The sequence below is a fragment of the Hyperoodon ampullatus genome (assembly GCF_949752795.1).
Source record: "Hyperoodon ampullatus genome assembly, chromosome: 13".
Classification (NCBI taxonomy): domain Eukaryota; kingdom Metazoa; phylum Chordata; class Mammalia; order Artiodactyla; family Ziphiidae; genus Hyperoodon; species Hyperoodon ampullatus.
Window position 1 is genome coordinate 18399145 of NC_136926.1, and position 16168 is coordinate 18415312.

At 40.9% G+C, this 16168-nt stretch overlaps 1 protein-coding gene across 1 annotated transcript in view; it reads right to left on the minus strand.

Moving 5' to 3' along the window:
- Positions 1–2934, minus strand: part of MYO1H (myosin IH) — a gene marked incomplete at both ends in the record, with an annotated part of 45029 nt that extends 42095 nt beyond the window's left edge. The window contains one exon of the mRNA XM_079717415.1: positions 2809–2934. Coding sequence (XP_079573541.1) covers positions 2809–2934 — 126 coding nt within the window. The remainder of the gene's footprint in view (positions 1–2808) is intronic.
- Between the last annotated feature and the right edge of the window lie 13234 nt (positions 2935–16168).

Sequence of the window (16168 nt, forward strand, 5' to 3'; positions counted from 1 at the left end):
GCTGGGACTATAACACGATAAATAAGACAGGTGGGGAGGGGGGGTCTCTGCTGTTATGGAGCCTACATGGCATAGGTGGGCAGACAAACAGCCGAGGGACCAAGACTGCTTCAATTAGTGTGCTAAGAAAGGCATAAAGAGAGTAATGAGTGAGTGAATGACTAAGGAAGGCCACCTTAGCCAGTGGGCTTTGGGAGGCTTCTCTAAGGAGATGACATCTGAGCTGAGACTTGAAGGATGATGAGCCTGCCATGAAAAATGTAGGCAGGAAGCACATCTCAGGCTGAGGGGACATGCGTGGCTCTGCGTTGGAGGCCAGTGAGGGAGGGGAGACTAGAAAATGGTAGAGAGAATGTTGGGGAGGGTGTGAGCTGAGACCATGCAGGGTGTCATTCCACATGCAATGGATGTCAGAGAGCCCACTCCCTGCTACTGAAATGAAACACTGCCCTGAACTATTATGTAAAAGAGATGACTTTGAGGGTGTACATCATGATCTGATTGATTCCTGTTTCACAAAGGTCTTTCTGGTGACTGGGTGAAAGCAGGGTAAGCATATATACCTGCCATCTAAAACTGGGCAAACACTCCCACTACTGGCATTTATTTCTCTAGATCTCACTGTTGGATTCAACTAATATTCAAGTGTTTGAAGTACTTATATTTGTAATATAGCCACTAAAGAAAGCTTCTTGGAATATGATTATGAAAAAAAGTTCTAAGCTCTTATATATAAAATATTTAGGCTCCTTTAAAAATACATCTGGAGCACGGGCTCTAGGTGCGTGGGCTTCAGTAGTTGTGGTGAAGCCCCGCACCGCAATGAAGAGTAGCCCCCACTCACTACAACTAGAGAAAGCCTGCGTGCAGCAACGAAGACCCAATGCAGCCAAAAATAAATAAGTAAAATAAATAAATTTATCTTTAAAAATCCCAGTATTTAAAAAAAATACATCTGGTACTCAGATACAGAGAATAAACTAGCGGTTACCAGTGGGGAGAGGTGGGGGGAGCAAGATATAGGTTTGGGGGTGGGATGTACAAACTACTGGGTGTAAGATAGGTTCAAGGATGTATTGTACAACACGGGGAATAGAGCCAATATTCTGTAAGAACTGTAAATGGAAAGTAACCTTTAAAAATGGTATAGGGCTTCCCTGGTGGCGCAGTGGTTGAGAGTCCGCCTGCCGATGCAGGGGACATGGGTTTGTGCCCCGGTCCGGGAAGATCCCACATGCCGCGGAGCGGCTGGGCCCGTGAGCCATGGCCGCTGAGCCTGCGCGTCCGGAGCCTGTGCTCCGCAACGGGAGAGGCCACAACAGTGAGAGGCCCGCGTACCGCAAAAAAAAAAAAAAGTATAAAAAATATATCTGGTATTTTCAGATTCTGAGTTTGTTTGTTGCTTTTCATTTCAGAGTCTCAAAGACTGGAGGTACTCAAGCCTACATTGAATTATGCTAAAATCATTCCAACTATTGTTTCCAATCTCTAGGACAAACTCAAACAGAGAACCGGATCACAGATGAGTATTTTGACTAAAACTCTTCATCGCTTCCATCAGTAGAAATCTTCCAAGATAGAACACAGTTTCTGAAATTTACCTGTTCAGGTTGGAAACATTTCGTTTATCCATGATGATCCTATCATCCCACTTATACTTCCCCAAACCATACTATTTCTCTTCTGCTTATACATAAACTTATAGATGAAATCTATTTCCATGATTAAAAATGTACACTCTGAGAAACACTTTGCTTGTTTCTTTTGGTAACCTTGGTTTCCACATGTAGACTAAGTCACGGGCACTATTACAAACAAAATAACTATAAGAAAAAAATTTTTTTAATTTTTTAATATTTTTAAACTGCTTCTGATCATCTCATTTACTCTTAGCAAAAGCTACTAAAATTAAACAATAACACACCCACCCACCCACCCACCCACCCACAGAAACACTGTTGAGTGCACCCTTAAAGGAATTTACCTGAACAGCGACCAATCAAACCAAGGTGGAGTGATAAGTGGAGATCTTAATAAAAATTGACCACTAGAAGCAAGGAGACCAACTTGAACAGAGTTCTGGTAAAATACTGCAGTCTTGACCCTTGAAGATTCCTGGGATATGGTGGACATCTCTTATTTTTGCCTGCCTGGCATCAAGTCCCCCTTGTTCCAACAGATTCCTCTGAGAGAACTTCTCCAGCTCTCAGTCCATATCATGAGGTCAGGGGGCCACTGGCCTCATCCCTCACCTCTAGAAGTGGGCCTGGGAATAGCCTGGCCAGTCAGAATATTCCTCATTTCTACCTATGGGGATTGGTTCAGAGATAGACACATGACCCAACATGGGCCAATCAGAGCCAACCATCCTCCGTCTCCCAGAAGACTTGCTCCCTTCTCAGTAGCAGCTTTAAGAGGATAACATATCAGCCTGGTTCTGCTGGCAGTCACCTCGCCACCATGCAGAGAGGCTGCTCCAGAAGGAAACTGATGCAAAAGAAAGCAGAAGGATGGGAAAGAGTCCTCAAGACATCACCCTTAGACCCTAGACCTATTTCTGGACCCTTCTGAAGTTACGTAGGTTGATAGATTCCCTCTTGCAGCTTAGGCCGATTTAAGTTGGGTCTCTGCCACCAGCAGACATAAAAGTCTTAATTCAAAGAATCAAAGTGCACCTGACAGTGGTCCCTCGACACCCCCCCCCTTAATGCCTAACCTAATTAGAGTGACACTGTTCACGATCATCGAGACAAGACCAGAAGGGAGCCACCACTCTAGGAAAAACAGCTGAGAAATGGGTTACATTACATAGATGAGGTTCTCGCTGAAACGCTTGCGAAGGTTGTCCAGAAAAGCAGATTCACTGGTGTAGGCATCCAACAACACAAAATCCTGCACCCCGACCTTGTCCCGGGCAGTCAGCGCGCCTTCCATGTGCAGACGAATGTGCTTCCGTCCCACTTCTTCTTTCTACAGGAAACAGAACATTCCTCAGCAACTCGCTTATTCTGTCATTTTTATTGCTCGTCTAAAATGGAAACAGCAAGATCCCAAACCCTGGGGATAGCTGAGAGCAGAGATTAAATTATGCTCTCTTCATTAAGCATTTATGATCCAGTTAAGGATACAAGTAATGATAGTAAAAGCAATAACTGTAGTAACAGCGGCTGCTGCCAGGAACTGAGCATTTACTATGTTAGTCACTACACTAAATGCTTGACATGTATTATCTCTCTTGATCCTCATTCTGACCCTATGCTCTTATCATGCCCATTCTACAGGCAAGAAAACTGAGGAGAGAGGTTATAAAACATGTCCAAGACCTGCCAAAAGGCAGAGTCAGGATATGCACCTAGATAGCCTGGCCCTATAGCCTGCTTTCCTGAACATGCTGTACTCACTGAATGTTAGTTGCCTAAACTTGCTATGTAATTCCCAGATGAGTGATGAAAACGTTGGTCAAAAGGAGACTATCTTGTTGCAGAGGAATATTTCAACATCAACAAAGGACAAACTTGGAGGGTCTCCTCCCAAAGGCTGGGCTTCAGACCTCCCCGGAGAAGGTTGGTGGCAGCCCGCTGGATGGTGGAGAATCTTGCTAGGTTACTAAGGGCAGACCAGGCAGCAGAACAACCCTCCCAGGAACAGACGAGCAAAGGGAGCCGGATCACCGCTGGGCGGGAGACCTGCTGCTGCCCTGTTTGGGTTGGGAGGGCCGTGGGAAACAGCTCTCCAGGGCTCAGGGAAGCTGAGGCTGGGGGTGTGCAGAGGAAGTGGGGAGCTGCTGTGGGTAGGAGGGCTGGAGTGTGTGATGTCTGTACTGGGAGGACTGTGGCAAGGTGGTGACCAGGCCAGGGCTGCACAGTCACAGGGGACTCTGTGCTCTGGGTACACAGTCCGTGTATGTCTGCCTGCCACATCCCACTGTGCAGCTGATGGCAGCTGAAAGGCAAGGAAAAGCAAAACATCACAAAAGGAGCCGTGAGGAGAAACCGTCTGCTATTGCAATGTCCTTCCAGCACCTTCTAGTGACAAAGACTGACATCATGCCTTCTTCAAGGAGAAATGTTTAAGGAGTCCACTTCATTATCCCAGAGCAGGTACGGAACGGTGAATTTGGATCTGAGAGACAATAAATGGACACCTGGCACATATGGCTGTGCAAAGTTCCTAGAATAGCCGCAACCTTCTTGAAAAAGAAAAACAAAGCTAGAGGACTCACACTTCTTTAAATAATCAAGACTGTGTGTCAACTGATTTTTGTCAAAGGTACCAAAACCACTTGGTGTGGAAAAGGAAAATCTTTTCAACCAATGGTGTACAAACAACTGGATATCTATAAGGAAAAATTGCATTTCAACCCCTACATCAGACTACATACATACGTATATTATACAATAAAATATATTGTATATTATATACATTTATATATGTATATATAAGTATATAGAGTTAATATATATTAATTTGAGATGGATTTTAGATCTAGATATAAATGCAAGATCTGTAAAGCTACTAGGAGAAAATAGAGGGGAATATCTTTTCATCCAGAGAAAGGCAAAATTTTCTTAGGACACAGGAAGAAATAACTGTAAGAGTTAAAAAAAAAAGAAATTAGAACTTCATCAAATATAAACCTTCTCATCAGAAGATACTGTTAAGAAATGAATCAGCAAGCCATAGACTGGCAAAAAAAAAATGTTCATGAACTATATACCTGCAAAGAATTTGTATCTAGAATAAAAGACTCCAACAGCTCAGTTTAAAAAAAGCAAAAAACACAGAAATTGGGCAAAAGACTTGAATGGCTGCTTCATAAAGGAAGACAGACAGATGGTCAATAAGCACATAGGAAAGTGCTCATCATTAGTAATCAGAGAAATGCACATCAGAACCGCAATGAGATGCCACCAGAAGAGTTCAAATGAAAAAGACTGACGACATCGAACATTCCCAAGATTGTGGAGCAGACAGAACTCTCATACATTGCTGGCAGGAAGGTAAAGCGATGGAATCACTGGGGAAAAGTCTGGCAGTTTCTAATGAAGTTAACCAAACCTCTACCCTTTCATCCAGCAATTCCATTCCTAAGTATTTACACAAGAGCAATGTAGACATATGTCCACAAAAAGACTGGAACATGAAGGTTTGCATCAAATTTATTCATGATGGTCCCAAACTGGAAACAGTCCAAATTCCTATCAACTGGAGAATGGTTGTGGAACATCTATACAATCGAATGGGTACAGCAATAAAAGAGAAATGACAGGTATGCACAATGACACAGACATTATGCTGAGTGAAAGTACTCAGACACAAAAGACTGCACGCTGTATGATTCCATTTATATGAAATTCTAGGACAAGCAAAACTAATCGACAGTGAAAATCACAACAATTGTTGCCTGGTTATGGGGGGACTGCCTGGCCGAGGACAATTTTGGAGTGATGGAAATATACCCTAACTTGAGAGGACTCTGAGTTACATGGGTGTATCTATTTGTCAAGATAAATGGTTACGATGTTGGACATTATGATACATGTACATTTTGTTTTAAAAAGAACCATAAAAAATAATCAAGTGGGGAGAGGACGGGGAGTACGTGGAGGTAAAAATGATAACAGGATGGCAGAATGTTCATAATTGTTGAAGCCAGGTGATGGGTACAGGAGGGATTATACTCTTCTGTTTACTTTGTATTTGCTTGTAATTTTCCATAATGAAAAGTTTTAAAAAACAAGATCACCACCAGGTGTCTCCCTTCACTAGCTAAATGGAGCTAGAAGGCGCAGTCACCTGCTAAGAATGAAAACGATGCATTTAGATCAAACTATATTAGTGATTACAAATATTCCCGTTTTAAATATTTTTTATAAGGGAGGCAGTATAGCATAGTGATGAAGCACAAGGACTTTGGAACATGAGTCTGTCCAGTTTCAAATCCTTGGGAAAGTCTCTTAATCTCTCCAAGCCCCAGTCTGTTTCATGTCTGTAAAATGGAATATAATTGTACCTACTTCATAGGGTTATTGGTTTGAACAGAACCATGGAAAGCTCTTGGAACAGTGCCAGATACAATATCAGCTCTGTGAGTACTGGCTTCTGTCCTCATTAATATTAATAGATTATTAGAAACAAGACCATAATAAAGCAAAAAAGAAATCCGCTGGTAAGTAGTCAACAAGCCCCATATTAAATTAGGAGTGGGCTGGAGTCTGAAGTAATCTCTGGAGCTGTACCCACAAATATTACTGCAGTTGGATCTCTGCGGGTGGAGGGTGCAGAGATCGTAACAAAGCTTCTTTCTTATTCCAGTCCTAGAGATGGGAGCCACAGCATGCTTACAGGAGTGAGTCCTGCAGTCAGCCCCAGTGCCTTATGCAAACTTCCAGCCCAAAGAGATTTGACAAAACCTCTTAGATTAAGGAATGTGACAATAATTTTAACCTGCAAGGGCCAAAACACAGTCTATCCATGTCAGCCTGGAGTTTGGTTTGTTGCAGTATTTCAATTCTAATATCTGGATTTCTTTTATCTAGTTTGTTTCAAAATAACCTTTAGAAGGGTGTGAACAAGCTAGAGGATCCTAATGATATTGACAAGAATGGTCAGAGGGATGAATATTGGAGCAGAAAGGGGAACAGTAATAATGAAATTGAAGGGTTTCAGCTTTGACCAAAAAGAAGACGATTAAGAGACTTTATCAAGAAGAGAACATTAACACCATAAATGACCAGATAAGAGGGAAATTAAAGAGTGAGAGGTCTTTACTATACCTATGAAATAACTCCATCTTTGGGGTAATAAAACTGTAGTAGATACCACCACGCAAACACACACAGCAGTGATCACAAACTCTGCTACCTAAAGAGCAGGTACTGGGATTCAATCAAGCTGCAGGTGGCCGGGACTCACTTAAGACTAGGGAGTGAATGGCCATCTGTGTGCAGCCACTGCTCAGTTTTGGCTGGTTGACGGATATACGGCTTGTGTTGCCAAACCTTTCAATTCCTCAAGAGAAGTTTAAAATGTAGAATTTTATGTAAAGTCCTATAGCATGTATTTAGCCTCATGGGACACTAGTTTGCAAGCTCTGCAGCAGACACTGCAAAATAAAGCAGGCCACCCTTTGTCTTGGATGGTTTAGGTATTTCACTCATCTGAAGGCAAGGGATTCAATGAGATGCTCCCAACGGGACCAATGTTTTGGAAGCATCATGTTGTCAATGGTGATCTGATCATATCACCTTCTACACAATCTAGTGCTTGACCCAGTGTGTCCGGGGGATGGAGGGCAGTGGGGGAGGTGGGCACAATGTGAATAAAGATGGTGAGATGCTTTGGCAGCAACAGAAATGCCTGCCAGATATTCCATGGGCTGCCCCACATTTCCCCTTGCATTTAGGTGGTGTCACATAACTACTTCTAGACAACAGGTTGTGAATAGAAGTGACATTTGTGCCAGACCCTTTGGTGGGTTATTAGGACTCCTTCAGTGCTGCAATGATTGAGAATTTTTCTCACTGAATGGATGAGCCACAAAACCAAAACAGCCTAGATTCCTGAGTCATCACATGGAGAAGTTCCAAAGAATCATCCAGACCCTAGTAGACTTTGTGAACACAAGAAATAAACTTCTGTTATGGTAAATTTCTGAGAGTTGGGGGGCTGTTTGTTACTGTAGCCTGAGGCTGCTTAACCTGACTAATACAGATGCCAAAAGGCTTTTCCATTGGTAGAATAGCAGTTTGAATGTGAACCACAGCTCTTGCATGTTAAACTCAGCCAACAGGTTTGGCTACTATCCTTAAGCTTGGAAAATGAGAAGGAGGCATTTTTTTAAAGGAGAAAATAAGTCCTAGAGTTGTAGCTTTTGAATTTTATTTTATACTTCAGAACACTTTGTTCAAGGTAAGTCATAAGAAACCTCAATATACAAAATTAAAAAGCAGAGACTTTCTGATTAAGGTGGAAGGGAAAGTCTCCTTGGGAGAGAGTCTGAGGAACCCTGAGGGCAAAGGAGAGTTTGCAAACCCCTGCATGTCCCCTGTATCATGTTCCCCAATCTTCATTATTTGAGGACTTCCTTTACATTTATAGTCATATCAGTATACCACCAGTACTATTTTTTACCTCAAATGTTTCCTTAAAGAGCTCTTTTCCTGTAAATATATACAGTTAAAGTTTTATTATGAAAAAATGTTCACACACAAAAGCATCAAATGCATACCAAACCCAATGTACCCATTACTCAGCCTCAACAAATACTAACTGACGGCCCCTCTTACTTCAGCTATGCCTCGCCACTCCTCCCGACACTGGAGGGATTCATTCAAGGTAAGTCACAGATACCATATCACTATCTATAAATATTTCAGTAGGTATCTCTAAAAGGTAAAAAGCTCTTAAATTATATGTACACAACACCATTATCATATATAAAGACCTTCACATAATTCCTTGATGTTAATTATCATACACAATCAGTGTTCAAATTTCTCTATCTTATATGATATTGGTATAGTTAGTTTGCTCAAATTAGGATCCAAACAAGGTCTACACATTGAATTTAGTCAATGGGTCTTTCAAGCTTCTCTTGTTCTATGGGCTCCCTCTCCTTTTTTCTTGCAGTGTATTTGTTGAAGAAATTGGACAATTTGTCCTGTAGAATTTCCCACCTTCTGGATTTTTGTTGATTGCATACTTATGGGGTCATTTAACATGTTTTTCTTTGCCCTGCATTTCCTAAAAACTGGTAGTTTGACCTAGAGGACTTATCAAATACAGGCTTGAGTTTTACTCTGGCAAAAAGACTTTATAGGCAGTGAAGTGTACTTCCAGCGGAATGCACATAAGGTCTCACTGTCATTTTGAGATGTCAGTGCTCTTATACACATTGCCTAAATCCACATTTTCTTAGAAGACTGCAAAAAAAATGGTAATGTTCCAGTTCTACCACTTCTTCATTTATTAGCTGGGATCTTTCTATAAAGAGAAACCTTATCAATTACTTGGTTACCCTGAGGTACAATTTGAAAAAAGAAAAAAAAAAAAGGCAGGATAAATGCTTGATTTCCCATTTTCAGAATAATCAGTTAGTTCTGTAGCATCCTTCAAAGGGGACAATGAGTTTTTAATATTATGAGCTAGTAGGTTTAAATGTATTTGATATATTGCATTCCGTGGCAATTATTTATCCTTACTGATGCTAAAATTATCCGATTTTTGGCCAGTGGGAACCTTTTAAGTGGGCTCTTGAGTCCTTTTGACATGGCCTTAATAGTCTTTGATAGCTTCCCATGCTTATTAAAATGCCAAGCTGTTTTTAGGTTTATTTTATATATTTTCAGCCCAGACCTTGAATCTACCCAAGGAGCTCTGGTTTCTTTCAGTGGGGAGGTGGTAGATACCATAATCAGACACTAGGGGCGCTCATTGCCACTGGGTTGATCATTGTTTCTAAGGCTTTTCACTAGAGAGCAAGGAAGTATTCTTAAAATAAAATACATCATGAGTTTATTCTGATTCTACCAATTCATATACACAACTAAGGGGCTTGTGCTTAATCTTATTTTACTTATATCTCTTCCTCTTTCTCCTAAAATTCCAGTTCAGTGACACAGTCAATTACTCATTGGCTTTATTCCACAATACACACAACAGTCTCAAAATAGCAATACGAACACCATCATCAACATGATTACTGAAGAGAGTTTGAAATTTTTTAAATTATTCGTCTTCAGAATGTACTTCACTGAGTTTGTATAGGCACATTACTGTGTTTTTAAGCTCCCTTGAAATAGTTGGTTTCCATATGGCCATCTATACCAGCAACCAGATACATATTTAGGTTCATTCCTGTTGTTTTATTCCTTATTTGGGGAGACTAATTTTAAAATTTTGTTTTATCATTATGTAAAATGTATTTAATGGTGCCAAAACCAAAATAAGGCATATTCAAAGAGCTAGCTCCCATGCCAGTCCCTTCCACCCTATTCCCTTCTTCCCACTGTAAACAACAATTTCAAAAGCTTTAAAATGCTAAAATTGTTTCTTTTCTTAAATGGAAGCAAATACACACGTAGATTTGTTTCCCCCCTTTCTTAGGCATATGCTTGGAAACTCTACATGTTATGTTTCCACCTGTCTTTTCATTGGGAAATTTATCCCGGAGATCCCTTCAGAGTTGTTTAAAATGACATTCCTCATTCCTTTTTAGATGCAAAGTACTCCACTGTATGTTCATACTATACAGTTGACCCTTGAACAAACACGGGTTTGAACTTTGTGGGTCCACTTAAATGCAGATTTTTTTCAAGAGTAAACTGCTTTTCAGCAGTACTACAGGACCTGTGGCTGGTTGAATCTGCGGAGGATGAACTATAAGTTATAAGTGGATTTTCGACTACACAGAGGGCCAGCACCCCTAACCCCCATGTTGTTCAGGGGTCAACTGCACTATAGTTTATTCAGACAGTCTAATAGTGGAAGACCTTAACTAACCTCTGTCAGCAACTGACAGAAAACAATGGCCAAAAAATCGGTAGGACAGAGAAGAAAAAATCTAAACAGCACAATTAGCTAACACAAGTATAACACTACACCCAAAAATCACACAGTATACATTTAGCACATAGAGCACTGACAGAAATTGACCACCACCTGGGTCATAAAGCAAATCTCAGATTTCAATGGATTCAAATCATGCACAGCTTAATCTTGATTAAGCCTCACTGAACCTGATCAGGCCAACACTTCAAAAGAATAGAACTTTCTGAGATGATGAAAATATTCTGCAGCTTCACTGTCCAATGCAGCAGCCACGAGCCATACGTGGCCTCTGAGCATGTGAAATATGATGAGACCGAGGAACTGAAATATTAATTTAATTTTAATTAATTTAGATTTAAATAGCCAAAGATGGCTAGTGACTAGTGTTTAGGCTGCACAGGTCTGGAATCTAATTTCCAATTCAAAGGAAAACAAAGAATGAGAAACACTTTAAAAAAATGCTTCCACCACAATCACCTAAATCCAGCCTGGGAAATTCTATGGAACAAACTATCTAGTTTCTTCATCATTTGTGGGAGAACACTGCCAGATAGTCTGTATATTAAAAGAGTTGAAAGAGGAAAATGCAAATCAAAATCACAATAAGCCATCACTTCATACCCACTAGTATGGCTACAGTCAAAATGTCAGACAACAGCAAGTGTTGGCAAGGAAGTGGAAAAATTGGAACCCTCACACACTGTTGATGGAATATAAAATGGTGCAGCCACTTTGGAAAACAGCCTAGCAGTTCCTCAAAATGTTAAATATAGACTTCCCATATGACCCAGCAGTTCTCCTCTCAGGTATATACCCAAGAGAAATGGAAACATGTGTCCACACAAAAACTCATATAGACATGCTCACAGCAGCATTATTCATAATGGCCCCAAAGTGGGAACAACCCAAATGTCCATCAACTGATGAATGCAAAAACAAGATGTAGTGTATCCATAAAATGGAATGCTAGTTGGCAATAAAAAGGAATGAAGTACTGATACATAATATGGATAAACTTTGAAAACACTATGCTAAGTGAAAGAATCTAGTCACAAGAGATCACATGATTCCATTTATATGAAATGTCCAGACAAAACCAAAACAAATTCCAGAGGCTCACAGATTGAAACATTAAAAAAGAAAATTATAAAATAAAATATTAGAAGAAAACACATGTGAAAGGAGAAATGCTTTTCTAACTATGATACAAAATTCAGAAGCCACAGAAGAAAAGACTGATCAACTACATAGAAAAATTTCAGCCTAGGAAAAATCATCAAAAGCAGAGTCAAAAGATAAAAACAATTTTGGAAAAGAATATTTGCAACTCACAGCTCAGACAAATGACTCATTTCCTTAATATAAGAGCTTCCATAAATCAATAAGAAAAAGTCGAACACCCTTCCGCATGCATACACCCCAAAAGTGGACAAAGGATATAAACAATAATTCACAGAAAAGAACATGAAAATTTGTCTTTTAAACACAAGGAAAAAATACTTAACTTCTCTCCAAAGAGAAATGCTATTTAAAATATACCAAAATACTATTGAAATACCATTTCTCATTTTTAGCAATTTGATAGGTAAAGTTTGAGAACATACTCTTTGTGAGTATGGCAATGAAATGTAATTTGCTATTATATTTTAAAAATTAAGTACACATTCTTTCATGCAGTAATTTTATTTATATTTATCTTATTATATATGATCTCACAAAGATAAAATCCAAATATTCATCAATAGGGAAACAGGTAAATTAAATTATGGTACATGCAATACAATGGAACTCTATAAAGGTACAGAATCTCCCAAATAGGTTGCTCCCATATAACATGAGGTCACAATATTTTTTCTTTTTAAATAAATTTATTTATTTTATTTATTTATTTTTGGCTTCATTGGGTTTTCTTTGCTGCACGCGGGCTTTCCCCAGTTGCAGCAAGTTCACAGTGTGCGGGCTTCTCATTGCAGTGGCCTGTCCCTGCGGAGCACGGGCTCCAGGCGTGCGGGCCCCAGTAGTTGTGGCACGCGGGCTCAGCAGTTGTGGTTCGTGGGCTCTAGAGCGCAGGCTCAGCAGTTGTGGCTCATGGGCCTAGTTGCCCCACGGCATATGGGATCCTCCCGGACCAGGGCTCGAACCCCTGTGCCCTGCATTGGCAGGCGGACTCTCAACCACTGCGCCACCAGGGAAGCCCACAATATTTCTTTAATAGATTTGTTGTAAGGATATGAGGTAGCACCAAATAAAAAGTAGTCCCTCCCCCAGAAGTAGTAAATAACAAAAATAACAATGGATGTAGTAATAATAGTGAGAATTGACTAAGTTCCTACAGGCGTAAGGGGCTGAGCTGGGATTCAACACACACCTGTCACTCCCAACTCTTTCTTCTTTCTCCACTCAATTTGACCTTTTATGTAGCAAATGCAAGTGTTTTTCTATGTCTGTTTCAATGTTCCAACATAGTACTTCATCCCTTTCATATAACAGGTTTATCTGCATCTGAGTGAGAACCACAGATGTGTCCTGCATTTAGAGCTTCTGGTTCTGTGGCAAGGAGACTGTTCTGGAACCTTGAATAGATTTGCTCATCCTACTTAAACCACAAAATAAAACTACCAGATACAATGGCCTCAAAGCCAGTTCTAGGGCTGTTTCAAGGATTCCTATGTGGTTAGACTTGAGGGGTACAGATGGGGACCCCCAAACTTCTCCAAACCCCCCTATCTTGGAAAGATTGTAGCTTTGGCTAAAAACTCACCACTGGACCCCTTTGCTTTGGGTTCGACTGTAGTGCCTAAAGTTGATGGGACACAGGTTTGAGAAGTTTTGGCAAAAAGAAGTGAACTGAAAAGAAAAAGCACACGAAGTTCCGGGGAAGGCACATCTCCGTGGTCTAGGTGGTAGTGGGTCTCAGAGAGGCATCTCACCCTCCTTCTGTGATGGAGGATGGGCCACAAATGCACCCTGGGTGCTGGTGCTGGGTCCTTAGCCTTATGTCAACCATCTCATCATCTCATTTATTCCTTACAAAGCCCCATTACAAAGATAATAGCACCTATCTTGATTTTTCAAAAGAGGAAAGATCTAAGGCCTATGGATGGTAAGTGGGGGAGGCTTGACTCCAGAGCTCTTGCACCCAACTCCAAGCTTACCACCCACCCCCACGAGGCTCCAAGTGCCAGAGGGGAAAAGTATGAGATGGAAGCAAAGGATGGGAAGAAAAATCCCAAAGCCATTCTTTAAATAGAAGCTTGATCTCCTTTGGTTTTGCCTACATACTGCCACTTGCCTGGGAAGCATTTTCAGTTTTGCAACAAAATTGGAATAAGGAACATGCCCCAGATTGAGCTACGTTACTGCCATTACTACTGTTGCCTGTGCAGTACCTGACATCTGGGCCAAAGATTACCTATTGGTGCTCAACATCAGTAATATTTAAATTCATACAAATGAAAATAACAACAGCATCATGCTTTTACCAGAAAATATCAAGTAAGGGATGGAATAATACACAATACTTGCAAGGTTGAGGTGAGATTAAAACCAAATACACTGCAAGTAGCATAGTAAGTTTTGATTCTCTCTAGAAAGGTAATGTCATATGTAAAAAAAAAAAATCATTAGAATAATTATTATACCTTTGGTCCAGTAATGCTGTGCCTGAGAATTTCTGCTAAGGAAATATTTCGAACAACTGATGTTTCTATGTTTCTGTGGTGTTCTCTAAAATCTACATTAAATTTACAACAGTAAAGAGTCAAGTATATTACACTAACTGGAGAGAGTATGTATAGAGATTAAAGTAATGTTTATGAGATTATGCAGCCAATGTTTTCTCCCTTTTAAGGGAGAGCAGCAGAGTACAAATGTACATGTGTACTGTGACTGCAAAATATATATGCAAATATATGCTAATAGTCCCAGACTGGACTGGGATGTGGGCCAGAGTTACATGAGGTGACAGGTACTCGGTTGTCCACACTGTTCCCACTTCTTGTGTCTGTCTGCTTTTCCCAGTGCCTGGTCAGACACTGAGTCCAAGAGTATTGTTATTTCTTTTTCCTATCGTGGTACTAAATGTCTGTTTTTGCTCTCACAGCCCCTGTACCTCCTCCTCTGACTACACCCCTGACACAGGTGTGTCCTCTCTCCCACTGGAAGGTGTCATGCGGTCCAGTCCAGTAAGATGCTCCCACCTCCTTTAGCCAAGAAGAGGGTGGAAGACACAGCTCAGACTTCCAGATTTCTCTCTCCAGGGACTTAGACCTTGATTGCAGCAATATATAGAAGGGAAATGGTCATTACTGACAGCTCAGTTTGGAGGTCACCTCAGTGTCTACCACTAGGGACTGAATAGCATGGGAGATGCACCCCAGGGAATCCTTTTTTTTTTTTCTCCCCCGGCCACACTGCAGGCATGTGGAGCTTCCCCAACCAGGGATAGAACCCATTCCCCCTGCAGTGGAAGCGAGGAGTCTTAACCACTGGACCACCAGGGAAGTCACAGTATCGTGGAAAGATATTACATGCATTATGACAGACAAAGAAACAAATTTACCCTTTAAGCAACATGCAAAACAAAGCTACATGTTGCACGTGGATATAGCCATATTTAAGGATGTGTTCCAAATGCCCTGGGCGGGGTGGGGTGGGGGGTGAATCTCTAATTGGGAAGGTGAATGGAGGGGAGAAGAAGGAGGAAAACAAATCTGGAGAGAGGCTTCACAAAGATCACAATGTGTGATATGAACTGGGGACACTCCATCTTTGTTACCTGCATCTAAGGTCAAAAGAAAAGAAAAATGTAATTCCTTTTTGGCCTAATTAGGGTTATTTCTATTGCTTGTGACCAGTGAAATAAGACATAATGTAATAGGGAAGAACAAATCTGACTCCATATTAGATCTGTTCCTTTTCCTGTGCTTAGTCATGCTGGCTCTGCATCTTTTGTAAAAGAATTTTGCGTATAGCCTGAAATATACAGGGTAGCCTACTCTCAGGGCTCTGACCTTTAAGACTCCATTCACACAGAGATAAAAAGTTGCAGAACAGAGAATAAAATTTGTCTTGTTGGAGGTTTACAGGAACATGGTGACCTGACCTATGTGGACAGCTGCAAAAACAAAGGATTCCCACACCAAGAAGTTTGCAACAAGTAACCATGGCCCTCCCTCACCTTGCCTTTAAAAGTGCTTTGCTGAAACCCTTCAAGGACTTGGGGGTTTCTTGGGCACAAGCCCCTGTCTCCTTGCATGGCCCTGCAATAAACCTTTCTCTGCTCCAAACTCCAAGGGTTTGGTTTGTTTGGCCTCACTGTGCATCAGGCACATGAATTTGCGTTTGGTAACAATAACATAATGGATAGAATTTTTTTTATAAATTCAGTAGAAAAAGGATGATCTTTGGGCTCAAGCTAGAGCTCAAGTTTTAAACCATGAGGTTCAATACAGGGATATGCCCTTTCAATAAATCTCTCGATCAGTGGCGTCCTGCCCTCCATCAACGAAATAACAAGGACACACCTTGATGTTCCTCAACAGTTATTTGTTGACTTGTAGCTTGTGAGTAAAAGCTCTCATTTTTGCTGACAGAATTACAAAGCCTTTGGTGGCTG